The following is a 12,720-nucleotide window of genomic DNA, read 5'->3' as shown; positions in this document are numbered from 1 at the left end:
AAGGTACTGCCTAAGGATCTTTGGTGAATTTCTGCAGATAGTACACACTTCTGCCTCTGAACATGAGTGCTGGAGGGAATATATACTCATGGTGGTGGATGTGGTGCCTACCATTCAGGATACATTCACACGGATGGTGTCAAGCTTCTTGAATGTTGTTGGAGCTGCCCCCATCCAGGGCAAGTGGGGAGTATTCCATCACCCTCCTGACTTGTGCCTTGTAGATGGTGGGACAGGCTTTGGGGAGTCAGGAGGTGAGTTACTTGCTACAGTACTCGCAGCCTCTGACCTGCTCTTGTTAACACAGCATTTATGTGGCCAGCCCAGTTCAGGTTCTGGTCAAAGGTAACCCTCGGGAATGTTGATTAAATGAATCAAGGAGGCTCGCTCAATCTGATGCGATGACAATTATAGTCTGTTTGACCCAGGGATATAGAGTCATAAAGATGTACAGCATGGAAACAGACCCTCAGTCCAACCTATCACGCTGACCAGATATCCCAACCCAATCTAGTCCCACCTGCCAGCACCTGACACATATCCCTCCAAACCCTTCCTATTCATATACCCATCCAGATACCTTTTAAATATTATAATTGTACCAGCCTCCACCACTTCCTCTGGCAGCTCATTCCATACACGTACCACCCTCTGCGTGAAAACATTACCCCTTAGGTCTCTTTTATATCTTTCCCCTCTCACCCTAAAACTATGCCCTCAGCCCAGCTGAACACACTCAGCATCAGCATCACATCAGGTCACTCCGTCGTCATGGCGAATACAGAATTGGTTGCGGCCCTTCCGTCCAATGAAGGAATGCGGAGTGGCTGACCACACTGAGGTCACTCGGGGTAAGTATCAGATCAGACTGACATGATTGAGTACCTACAGCTATAACTCAGTGAGTAACACCATCACCACTTAAATCTGAAGGCTGTGCGTTGATGTCCAGCTCTCAATCTTGCCTGACACTCCATTGCAGGAGATGTGAAGTAGAAGCAGGAAGAGAAGATTGAGCCCTCTCCACTAGTTACTACATTGACGTCTCATCCAACTGTAGCCTCAAGACCACTTTCCAGCATGTTCCTTTCCCATTCTTGACTCGTTTATGCATCTGAGTAACTTGAATATAACCCCAAAGCACAGCTCTCGGAGGTGGAATGGTTCAAGTACTATCAACTGCTCTTTATCTCTGTCTTAAGTGAGAGACCAACCCCCCTCTCCCTTTCAAAGTGTGGTTCCCCCAGACATGGATTTCCCCTTTGCTGAGGTACGTTCTCCCAGCATTTCATAGAATCCCTACAGTGTGGGAACAGGCCATTCGGCCCATCCAGTCCACACCCCCTCTAAAGAGCAGCCCACTCAGACCCAGCACCCCCGTCCCCATCTTATCCCTGCGTTTTGCACAGCTAACCACGAGCTTGCACATTCATGGACACTACGGGACAAATTTAGCATGGCCAATCCACCTGACTTGCACATCTTTGGACTGTGGGAGGAAACCGGAGCACCTGGAGGAAACCCTCGCAGACACGGGGAGAACGTGCAAACTCCACACAGACAGTCACCCGAGACTGGAATCGAAGCTGGGTCCCTGGTGCTGTGAGGCAGCAGTGCTAACCACTGAGCCACTGTATCAGCCCCCATTTAGCCTGTCTGGGCCCACAGAATCTTTTATGTCTCAATGAGATTAAAGGTGTTACAGCAAATGAAGAGACATTCACATCCTGTTAACTTCCCAGTGTCGAAGTTAGTTACCTGTACAAAGTGTTGGAGCTCATGGACTCTGGTTTGCAGCTGGTCATTGTCATGTTGCAACTTTATGACACTTTGCCTGCTTGGCATGTTCTCAATGTCTTTCTTCAGCTTGTTGGAGAGTCTACGGGCCATCAGACACTCCTCCTCAATCCCATACAGTCTGCATCTCATCTGGTCAGTCTGGAAGAGAACTCATCAGTTTACAGAAAGACAAAGTCACCTCTGGCCTGATTCTTCAACAAGAAACCAACAGCAGCTGGTGGTGTTCGAATCATAGAATCCCCACAGTATGGAAACAGGCCATTTGGCCCAACAAGTCCACACCGACCTTTTGAAGAATATCCCACCCAGACCTTTTCCCCCACCCTACATTTACCCCTGACTAATCAACCTAACTACACATCCCTGGACACAATGGGGCAATTTAGCCTGGCCAATTCACCTGACCTGCACGCCTTTGGACTGTGGGAGGAAACCAGAGCACCCAGAGGAAACCCACACAGACACGGGGAGAATGTGCAAACTCCACACAGTCACCTGAGGCTGGAATCAAACACAGGTCCATGGCACTGTGAGGCAGCAGTGCTAACCACCGAGCCACTGTGCCATTCACACAATGTGAGTGCCATAGGCAAAGCCTGCATGTCTCGTCCTTCCTAATTGTATTTGAACTGACTGGCTTTCAAAAAGACTTCAGACCAGGTAAAGGTGTTAGAATTCTTTCTGAAAGACACAAAGGTGTGAAACAGCACTGGGTCTATTTCTCTCTCTCTCTCTCTCTCTGTCCTGGTGTGAAAAGCATTGGGTCTATTTCTCTCTCTCTCTCTCTCTCTCTGTCCTGGTGTGAAACAGCACTGGGTCTATTTCTCTCTCTCTCTCTCTCTGTCCTGGTTTAAATAGTGGAAAAAGTCAAGTAAAACCTGCCTTGTGGACTCTAACTTCTATTTTTAAAGAAATAAGTCTATCGAGTGTAGTTACAGAAGACATTCATAAGAGCTTGCCAAAGTACTTCTATCACAAAGAATAAACTGTACCTGAAACAACAAAAAGACATGAACTATACTACACTGGACAAAAATACGGAGATTTTTTTATTGCGTTATGGTGGAAGGACTGTTATTATGAACTTCTTGTTTCGTTATTTTTCTAATTTATTAAAATGAGTTTTCACTTTTGAAACTGCGTAATGGTGGGCTCCTTAATTCTAATTTCTTTTCCCCAAAGAATTTGTATTGAAGCATAAGGATCTAAATAACTTTGTGGTGTAAGTGCCGACCTGCAAACTTCTCACAGTACTCAACTCAGTACATGTGACAAGGAAAGTAATGATCAATTGTTCAGGCTGGTACACCTACAGTCGGCTGAATTCAATCGATGCTGTGTCACTGCCCGGTTCGGGAACTGCACCCTCTCGGATTGTAAGACCCTACAACGGATAGTCAGGACAGCTGAGAAGATCATCAGGGGTCTCTCTCTCTCTCTCCCCTCCATCACAGACATTTACATCACACGCTGCATCCGAAAGGCTAACAGCATTGTGGAAGACCCCACACACCCCTCACTCAAACTCTTCTCCCTCCTGCCATCTGGCAGAAGATACAGGAGCGTTCGGTCTCTCGCGGCCAGACTGTGCAACAGTTTATTCCCCCAAGCTATCAGGCTCCTTAACACAGTATGATCGGACTCTTTCCCATCTGAAATTATTTGCACAATTTTGAATTGCTGCTAGAACCATGTCTGTTAATTATCGTTCTTTTTTACGACACTGTAATTTGTGTGTTTTGAACTTCTTATACACTTTATGCTGCCCTTGGTATGATTGTATAGTTTGTGCTGTCCATGTAGCATCCTTGGTACTGGGGGAACGCTGTCTCATTTTTTGCTGTATTAGTTAATTATGGTAGACATGACAAATAAAACCTACTCTACTCTCTACTCTATGTTGTCTTGCAGGATTTTTGATGTGACAGTTTAAGACTCTTGTTCCTTTCTCGATTACTCACGCACTCTAACCCTCTGACTGACTTCCTTCTAGATTCTCCTACATCACTGTATGTCCCTGGATGTCTGTGGTGAGGCAACATTATAGTAGTGTTCCAGTTTTAGTGCCGTAAGCTACTGGTCCCTCTTTCTTCACTTTAAGGGTTATAAAACCTCATTAAAAATATATACAAACAGATACACCAAGCTGCAAAGAACAAAATATTAAACTAGAATCACTGCTTCCTCTTGTAAAAAAACACAAATAAACATATTAATTAAACTTAACATTGTCCATTATTTTTAACAATATCTATCAAACAGCAGCCCCATTCCTATTTACCGAGTAAGATCAAGAGACACAGCCACAAAATGGCTTCTTTTATCACTCCCACCATGTTACCCCTCATAGTTCCCCATCTCTGATCCCTTCATAGAGTTACACAGCACAGAAACAGGCCTTTCAATCCAACCAGTCCATGCCAAACATAATCCCAAACTCAACTCGTCCCACTTGCCTACTCCTGGCCCAAACCCCTCTAAATCTTCCCTATTTGAAATAACTGTACAGAAGCCGGTGTCCTGTCACCGAGTCATCCTTTATTTACTTGTGCACAGTAACACTGACTGTGGGTCAGCCTGCTGGAAGTCAGTCCCTGAACTGAGGAGATTCAGAATCCCTTGTTTATACCTTTTACCCAGGGCTCCCTGGTTGGCCCAGGTCAAAATCCCCAATCAGGGATCTCATTGTCAATGCAATCCACCTGGTTCCAATCACTACACCATCCATGTACTTACCCAAGTGCCTTCTAAACTTTGTAACTGCACCCACATCCACCACTTCCTCAGGACGTTCATTCCACAGAAGAACCACTCTCTGCGTTAAAAAAAATTGCTCCTCATGTCTTTTTTAAATCTCTCTCCTCTCACCTTAAAAATGTGCCCCCTAGTCTTAAGATCCCCCACCATAGCGGAATAGACACTTCCTATCAACTGGACCTATACCCCTCATGATTTTATAAATCTCAATAAGGTCACCTCTCAACCTAGTCCAATCCAGTGAAGAAAGTCCCATATTTCTCATTTGGACGGGTAGCATCACCTGAGAGCACAGCATGTACCCTGCTCTACCTCAATGCTGAATCTCGAGGCCCCTCCACTGCCCTCAGAGTTTATGTTTGCGAGGGGTAAACACTCCATCTAGTTAAACATTGGAAAAGCTGAAGCCATGTTTGCAGTCTGTCAGTTGCGCATACCAACTGCACCATCACGATTTGAAAACTAGATGGCACTGTGTCCGTTTTCAAGGCACCCAGCAGGTCAGAGTGCCAATTCTACCCCTTGGTCGCATCCTTAAAGGAAGGATATTATTAAAGCTGGAGAGGGTTCAGAAAAGATTTACCAGGACGATGCCAGAAATGGAGGATCTGAGTTATAAGGAGAGGCTGGGACATTTTTCACTGGAGTGTAGAAGGTTGAGGGGTGACCTCACAGAGGTCTATAAGGTCATGAGGGGTATGGATAAGTTGAATGGTAGGTGTCTTTTCCCCAGAATGGGAAGATTAGGGGGCATACTTTTAAGGTGAAAGGCCGAAAGATTTGAAAAAAACATGAGGGGAAACTATTTTTACACAGAGAGTGGTCCATGTGCAGATTGAACTTTCAGAGAAAGCGGTGGATGTGGGTAGAGTTACAACATTTAAAAGATATTTGGATAAGTACATGAATAAGAAATGTTTGGAAGGTTATAGGCCAGGAGCAGGTAGGTGGGACTGGTTAAGTTTGGCATTATGGTCAGCATGGACTGGTTGGTCTGAAGGGTCTGTTTCCGTGCTGAATGACTCTATGACCACTCTCCCATCTCATTGACCCTCCTGATCCCACCCAACATTGCGTCCTCTGCCACCCTCCACCAGCACCACGGACCTCTCCTGTTCACGCCATCCCTCCTCCAAGACCCTTGCTCTGGGTGCTCCTGGCCCATCTGTGGACTGCGTTTATCAACCTGTTTCCGAGGGGATCAGGCATTAGCCCCCTTCCCAATTTGAAGGAAGCCCTACAAACATTTTGAGCTAGAGAAATGTGCACCTTGTTATAAGGTTATGTTTGTTTGATTCTTTAAAGGAGATATTCTCCACTTGCCTTAGATGCGAAGTATTACTCAGAGGGCACACAAGGTGGCGCCAATTCCTCTGTCACCACCAACTTGATTTGCAGGTTCCTTTGGAGCAATCTGTCATGGATTTACAGAGCATCACAGCGCAAACGATGCATTGTGTGCACTTTTTCTTGTTTGTTTATTCATCTGTGAGATGTGGGTGTCGCTGGCTGGGCCCAGCATTTATTGCCCACCTATTGTCCTCCTTTAAGGGCATCAGTGAGCCAAATGGGGTTTTAACAGCAACCAACAATGGTCACATGGTCATTATCAGGCTTGTTAAAAAAATTAAAATCCAGGTTTTTGATTGAATTCAAACTTCACCATTTCCCAGGATCTATCCACCAGAACATTAGCGTGGAGCTCTGCATCACAAGTACAGTGGCAACACCACTACATCTCATAGAATCCCTACTGTGCAGCAAGAAGCCATTTGGCCCATCGAGTCCACACCGACCCTCTGAAGAGCATGCTGGTAGCCTTGCATTTCCCATGAAGGGCTTTTGCCCGAAACATCGACTCCCCTGCTCCTCGGACGCTGCCTGACCTGCTGCGCTTTTCCAGCACCACACTCTCGACTCTGATCTCCAGCATCTGCAGTCCTCACTTTCACATTTTCCATGGCTAACCCACCTAGCATGCATATCCTTGGACACTACGGGCAATTTAGCATGGCCAATCCACCTAACCTGCACATCTTTAGACTGTGGTAAGAAACCCATGCAGATACAGGGAAAATTTGCAAACTTCACCCATTCCTTGGGTGGAATCGAACCTGGGTCCCTGGCACTGTGAGGCAGCTTTGCTTACCACTGAGCCACTGTGCCACCCATAAAATTAAAATCTCACCACCTGGCTTGGTGGGATTCAAACCCATACCTTCAGAACATTCGCCCGAGTTCCAAGATTACCAGTCCATGACCACCATCTGCCAAACTGTCTCGTGTTCCTTGTGAACTGTTCCAAACAGAATGGGTGAACTGTGATGTGGCACACTTGTCTTTATTGGTCAGTGCATTAAGTATAGGAGTTGGGATGTCACGTTGTGGGTGTACAGGACAGTGGTTAGGCTGCTTTTGGAGTACTGTGGTTTGATTCAGGATATCTAGTCGGCATGGATGAGTTGGACCAAAGGGTCTGCTTCCGTGCTGTACATCTCTATGACTCTATTAATTTAGGATATCTGGTCGGTATGAACTGTTGGACCGAAGGGGCTGCTTCTGTGCTGTATAACTCTGTGACTTGATGATTACTAATTTAGGAATCTGATCAGTATGGACTGTTGGACTAAAGGGTCTGTTTCTGTGCTGTATAACTCTGTGACTTGATGATTATTAATTTAGGAATCTGATCAGTATGGACTGTTGGACTAAAGGGTCTGTTTCTGTGCTGTATAACTCCATGACTTGATGATTATTAATTTAGGAATCTGATCAGTATGGACTGTTGGACCGAAGGGTCGGTTTCTATGTCTCTATGTGTGAGGAGTCCACTCTGTGCTAAGACGAAAGGAAGGATCAGCCACTCTGGCCCCTCACCTCCAGCTGCAGCTCCCGGCTCCTCGACATTGCCAAGCTCTTCTCCTCATTGAGCTGGGCGTAGCGCAGAGCCAGCAGGTAGTTCTCCTCCTTGATCTTGTTCAGCTCGTTGTTGTGGAGGTTGAACTCCTCCTTCAGCTTGCTGTAGCGTTCCTGCAGGCTCCTCAGCTCCAGGCGGCCGTGGCTCAGTTGCTTGTTGTTCTCCTGCAGCATCTCGCACTTGCTGTGGAGTTGGTGGATCACCATGGCTTTGTCCCTCAGTTGTTTCTGCATCTTGACCGCCTCACCCATCAGGAACTGCGTCAATCCCTCGTAACCCTCTTCGACTGCGGGAACAGACAGAAGAATCATTTCACAACATCAATAACCTGAAAGGAAACCTGCTACAAATGTTATCATCACCTCGGCTGAATGCCTTAATCTTCTAAAAGTTCCTTCAATCCTATGGATTAGTGGCTAATGTGGTTGATCCAGCTTTCAGCTGCAATCTACTCACAAATACCAGCCCTCTAATCAGCTGATAATATCTGGTTTGTTAAGGTTAGTTACGATTGATGGATATTAATTGAACTATTTCACGCAGAAAGTGGTGCATAAAAGCCATGAGTTGCCAGAGGAAGTGGTATTGCATGAAGGATGACCTTAGAGGTTTATGCAATCATGAGGGGTATGGATAGGGTGAATAGTCATGGTCTTTTCCCCAGGATAGCAGAGCCCAAAACTAGAGAGTGTAGGTTTAAGGTGAATGGGGAAAGATTTAAAAGGGATCTAAGGGGCAGCTTTTTCACACAGAGGGTGTGCGTGTATGGAATGAGCAAGTGGTAGAGGCTGGTACAATTACAACATTTAAAAGACATTTGGACAGTACGTAGATAGGAAAGGTTTAGAGGGATTTGGCCCGGATGCAGGAAAATGGGACGAGCTCAGTTTAAGAAAGCTGATCCGCACGGATGAGATTGGCCAAAGGGTCTGTTTCCGTGCTGTAAGACGCTGTGTCTTTGCGCACATCGAAACAGGGGATAGCTGTCACGCAGGGAGGAGGGAAGGAGAGAGCTGTAAGATTCTGTAAGTAAATAAGCTCGGCACAATGGAAAGCAATGTATCTTTTGGGCTACGTCTGTAACATTTGCATCTTGGGTGGCACAGTAGCACAATGGTTAGCACTGCTACCTCACAGCACCATGAGACCTGGGTTCAATTCCTGTCTCAGGCAACTGTCTGTGTGGAGTTTGCACATTCTCCCTCTGTCTGCGTGGGCTTCCTCCCACAGTCCAAAAATGTGCAGGTTAGGTGAATTGGCCATGCTAAATTGCCAGTAGTGTTAGGTGAAGGGATAAATGTAGGGAAATGGGTCTTGGGGGGGGGGGTTACCCTTCGCAGGGTCGGTGTGGACTTGCTGGGCCGAAGGGCCTGTTTCCACACTGTAAGTAATCTAATCTTCTTTGTTAGAAGGCTGTGGATTCAAATTCCACCCAAACTGGCACTCCAGAGAGAGTGCTTCAGAGTCAGAGTTACTTCTTTTGATGAAGATGTTGAACCGAGACACTGTCTACTCTTTCAGGTAAACGTAAAACATCCCACGCTGCTATTCTGAAGAAGTGCAGGAGATTTATACCTGGTGGCATTGACAACATTTATCCTCTAACCAACATTACATGGTCAGATTAACTCATCATTATCACATTATTGTCTGTGGGAGTCTGCGGTGTGCACACTGTTTCCTACATGACATGACTGCAATTTGACAGGACCTCGTTGACTGTAGAGCACCATGGGACAGGCTGCGTTCAGGAAGGATGCTACATAAATGCAAATCTTCCACCGTCACCTCATGAATGTGCCACACACTGCAAACCCACGGCACCAGAAACACGTACCACAACAAGAGCATCACACTTCAGCATGGGAATGGGTGGCACGGTGGCTCAGAGGTTAGTGCTGCTGTCTCACAGCGCCAGGGACCCGGGTTTGATTCCAGCCTCGGACGACCGTGTGAAGTTTGCACATTCTCCCTGTATCAGCGTGGGTTTCCACCCACAATCCAAAAGATGTGCAGGTTAGGTGAACTGGCCCTTGCTAAATTGCCCCATACTGTGCAAGGATGTGTGGGTTCGGTGCATTAGTCAGGGGTAAATGTAGAGGGGGGTAGGTTGGTCTTTAGAGGGTCAGTGTGGACTTGTTGGGCCGAATGGCCTGTTTCCATACTGTAGGGATTCTACGATGATAGAAGATCAATTCTGCTTTTATGTTTAAGGTGTACAATATATCTTCTTTCGCCACAACAAGCAATGTCACCTTTCAACACCTCTCCCCTGAAAAAGGTTCACACTGCACGTGCGCAATGTACTGCACATGCTCTGTGAAGTACCCTGCCAATAACAAACATGGCGGCACCCAAATAAGCACAATAATTATGAGTGAATGGGACAAAGTGCCATTCTGGCAGGGGAAGTGCGCAGATTTGTTTTGCACATAAAGACAAATACCAGAATTCCAGTCAAAATTCAATGAACTATACAGTTGTTTCAGCCTAACACTCCTTCATAGCTCTTTGAGGAACATAGTGGTGTAATGGTGATAAGGTAAGACTAGTTACCCAAACTAATGTTCCAAACTAATGTGTCATGGTGGGATTTAAACTGAAATAATAAAACCTGGAATTGAAAACTAGGACTGTTGACCATGAAGCCATCACTGATTGATTAGATTACTTACAGTATGGAAACAGGCCCTTCGGCCCAACAAGTCCACACCGCCCCGCCGAAGCGAAACCCACCCATACCCCTACATTTACCCAAGCACCTAACACCACGGGCAATTTAGCATGGCCAATTCACCTGACCTGCACATCTTTGGACTGTGGGAGGAAACCGGAGCACCCGGAGGAAACCCACGCAGACACGGGGAGAATGTGCAAACTCCACACAGTCAGTCGCCTGAGGCGGGAATTGAACCCAGGTCTCTGGCGCTGTGAGGCAGCAGTGTGCCACCGTGCCGCCCAAAATTGCTGCAAAAATCCATTTGGTTCACTTCAGGGAAGGAATTCTGCCATTCTTACCTGGTCTGGTCTACGTGACTTCAGATCCACAGCTTAACTACCCTCTGAAATGGCTAGATAAGCCACTCAGATGACCAACTGACAATATCACTAGATTATTAATCCACAGGCCCCAGGGTAATGTTGTAAGGACCTGGGTTCAAATCCTGCCACGGCAGATGCTGGAATTTGAATTCAACAAAAAAATCTGGAATTAAGAGTCTAACGATGACCATTGTTGATTGCTTGGGGAAAAAAAAACCACATCTGGTTCACTAATGCCCTTTCGGGAAGGAATCTGCCGTCCTTACCTCATCTGGCTGACAAAGGTGTTGGGACGGAAGTTGAAAAGAGATGTGCCAGGCAGGTTTTTCACACAAAAGGGTGGTGAGGGCCTGGAACCTGCTGCCAGAGGAGGTGGTGGAAGCAGACACAATAGCAGCATTCAAGAAGCACCTGGGGGAATACACAAAAAGGAAGGGAATAGAGGGATGTGGATCCTGTCAGTGAAGACAGTTTTAGGATGGAAGCGCAAAATGTGTAGGCTCAGCCAGGGAGGGCCTGTTCCTGTGCTGTGTTGTTCTAGCCTGGCCTACGTGAGACTCCAGGCCCACACTGAAGTGGTTCAAATAGCCAAACAAGCCTCTCAGTTGGAGTAGGCAATGGGCTATTGGTATTACGGGACTAGGCAATAAATGCCGGCCCAGTTTGTGGCACCCCTGTCCCATGAAAGAACTAATAATCAATGCTGTAGGACAGATTCTGGTCCCTCTGCGGCTGAATTCCAATACCAGCATGGTGGCTCAGTGATTAGCACTGTTGCCTCACAGCGCCAGGGACCCCGGTTTGATTCCAGCCTCGGGTGACTGTTTGTAAATATCCCCGTGTCTGCGTGGGTTTCCTCCAGGTGCTCCATTTCCTCCCACAGTCTAAAGATGTACAGGGTGAACTGGCCATGCTAAACTGCCCATAGTGTTCAGGGATGTGTAGGTTAGGTGCATTAGTCAGGGGCAAATGGAAAGCAATAGGGCAATGGGTCTGGGTGGGATACTCTCCAAAGAGTCAGTGTAGACTTGATGGGCTGAATGTCCTGTTTCCACGCTGTAGGGATTCTATGATGAACATCTTGAATTAGAATAAAAGAAGTTCATTCAATATGGATATAGGTTTGCTCGATAAGCTGGAAGGTTCATTTTCAGACGTTTCATCACCCTACTAGGTAATATCTTTAGTGAGCCTCCAGACGGCTTCGTCCCGAGTCTCACTGAAGATGTTACCAAGTACGGTGACGAAACGTCTGAAAATGAACCTTCCAGCTCAGCGAACAAACCTACATTCAGAACCTCAACCTGAGCTACAAATCTTCTCAAAACTCGCTTCATTCAATATTTCAAATCCATCCTCCAGAACTCCGACGAGCAATAAAGGACTTTGAGCATAATTAGGTCACTGTGCCTGCTCTCCCACTCAGTACTACCTTCCTGTCTGCCCCCAATAATCCTTTACTCCCTCCCATTGTAACTAATCCCTTTCCTTTTACATCCATCGTATGGTGCAGGACCCAGCACCCAGTTAAGCATTTCCACATTTAGAGGACAGATTGTTCGAAGTGATTGCTACATTAAAATCCGATCAGTTGTTGTGTGCAGTCAGAAATAAAGAAGGAATTGTCATAGTCAAACAGCGAATAATTAGCAGTGCAGTTTGGGCTCAATGTGAAATGAAGTGTAGTCCAATTGCTCTGTGCAGTAAGAACTTTGGTGAAAGTTTAGGAGACAGTTCAGAAAGGGAGCACGGTGGCTCAGTGGTTAGCACTCCTGCCTCACAGCGCCAAAACCTGGGTTCAATTCCAGCCTTGGGTGACTGCCTCTGTGGAGTTTGCATGTTGTCCCTGTGTCTGTGTGGGTTTGCTCCAGTTTCCTCCCACAGATATGCAGGTTAGGGTGGACTGGCTGTGGGAAATTGTCCAGGGATGTCTGGATTAGCCACTGGAGAGATGCAGGGCTATGGGGGCGAGTCTGGGAGGGATGCTCTTTGGAGGGTCAGTGTGGACTTGTTTGGCTGAACAGTCTGTTTCCATACTGTAGGGATTCTAAGACTCAAAAGAAGCTTTTTTAAAAAATTCATTCACTTGGCAAGGGTGTCGCTGGTTGGACCAGCATTTATTGTCCATCCCTAATTGCCCAGAGGGCAGTTAAGAGTCAACCACATTGCTATGGGTCTGGAGTCAATTGTAGGCCAGATCAGAT

The 12,720-nt window shown here is 46.5% G+C and overlaps 1 protein-coding gene across 2 annotated transcripts in view; it reads right to left on the bottom strand.

Moving 5' to 3' along the window:
* LOC140489274 (caspase recruitment domain-containing protein 11-like) overlaps positions 1 to 12,720 on the bottom strand; it is a 122,795-nt gene that overhangs the window by 61,743 nt on the left and 48,332 nt on the right. For both annotated transcript variants that reach the window (XM_072588643.1, XM_072588644.1), the window contains 2 exons: positions 7,435 to 7,760; positions 1,759 to 1,938 (listed from right to left, as the gene is read on the bottom strand). In XM_072588643.1, coding sequence (XP_072444744.1) covers positions 1,759 to 1,938; positions 7,435 to 7,760 — 506 coding nt within the window. The remainder of the gene's footprint in view (positions 1 to 1,758; positions 1,939 to 7,434; positions 7,761 to 12,720) is intronic.

The sequence above is a fragment of the Chiloscyllium punctatum genome, chromosome 18 (assembly GCF_047496795.1).
Source record: "Chiloscyllium punctatum isolate Juve2018m chromosome 18, sChiPun1.3, whole genome shotgun sequence".
NCBI classification, from domain to species: Eukaryota; Metazoa; Chordata; class Chondrichthyes; order Orectolobiformes; family Hemiscylliidae; genus Chiloscyllium; species Chiloscyllium punctatum.
The sequence above is the reverse complement of the archived record's forward strand: the minus strand, read 5'-3'. Positions and strand labels throughout refer to the sequence as shown.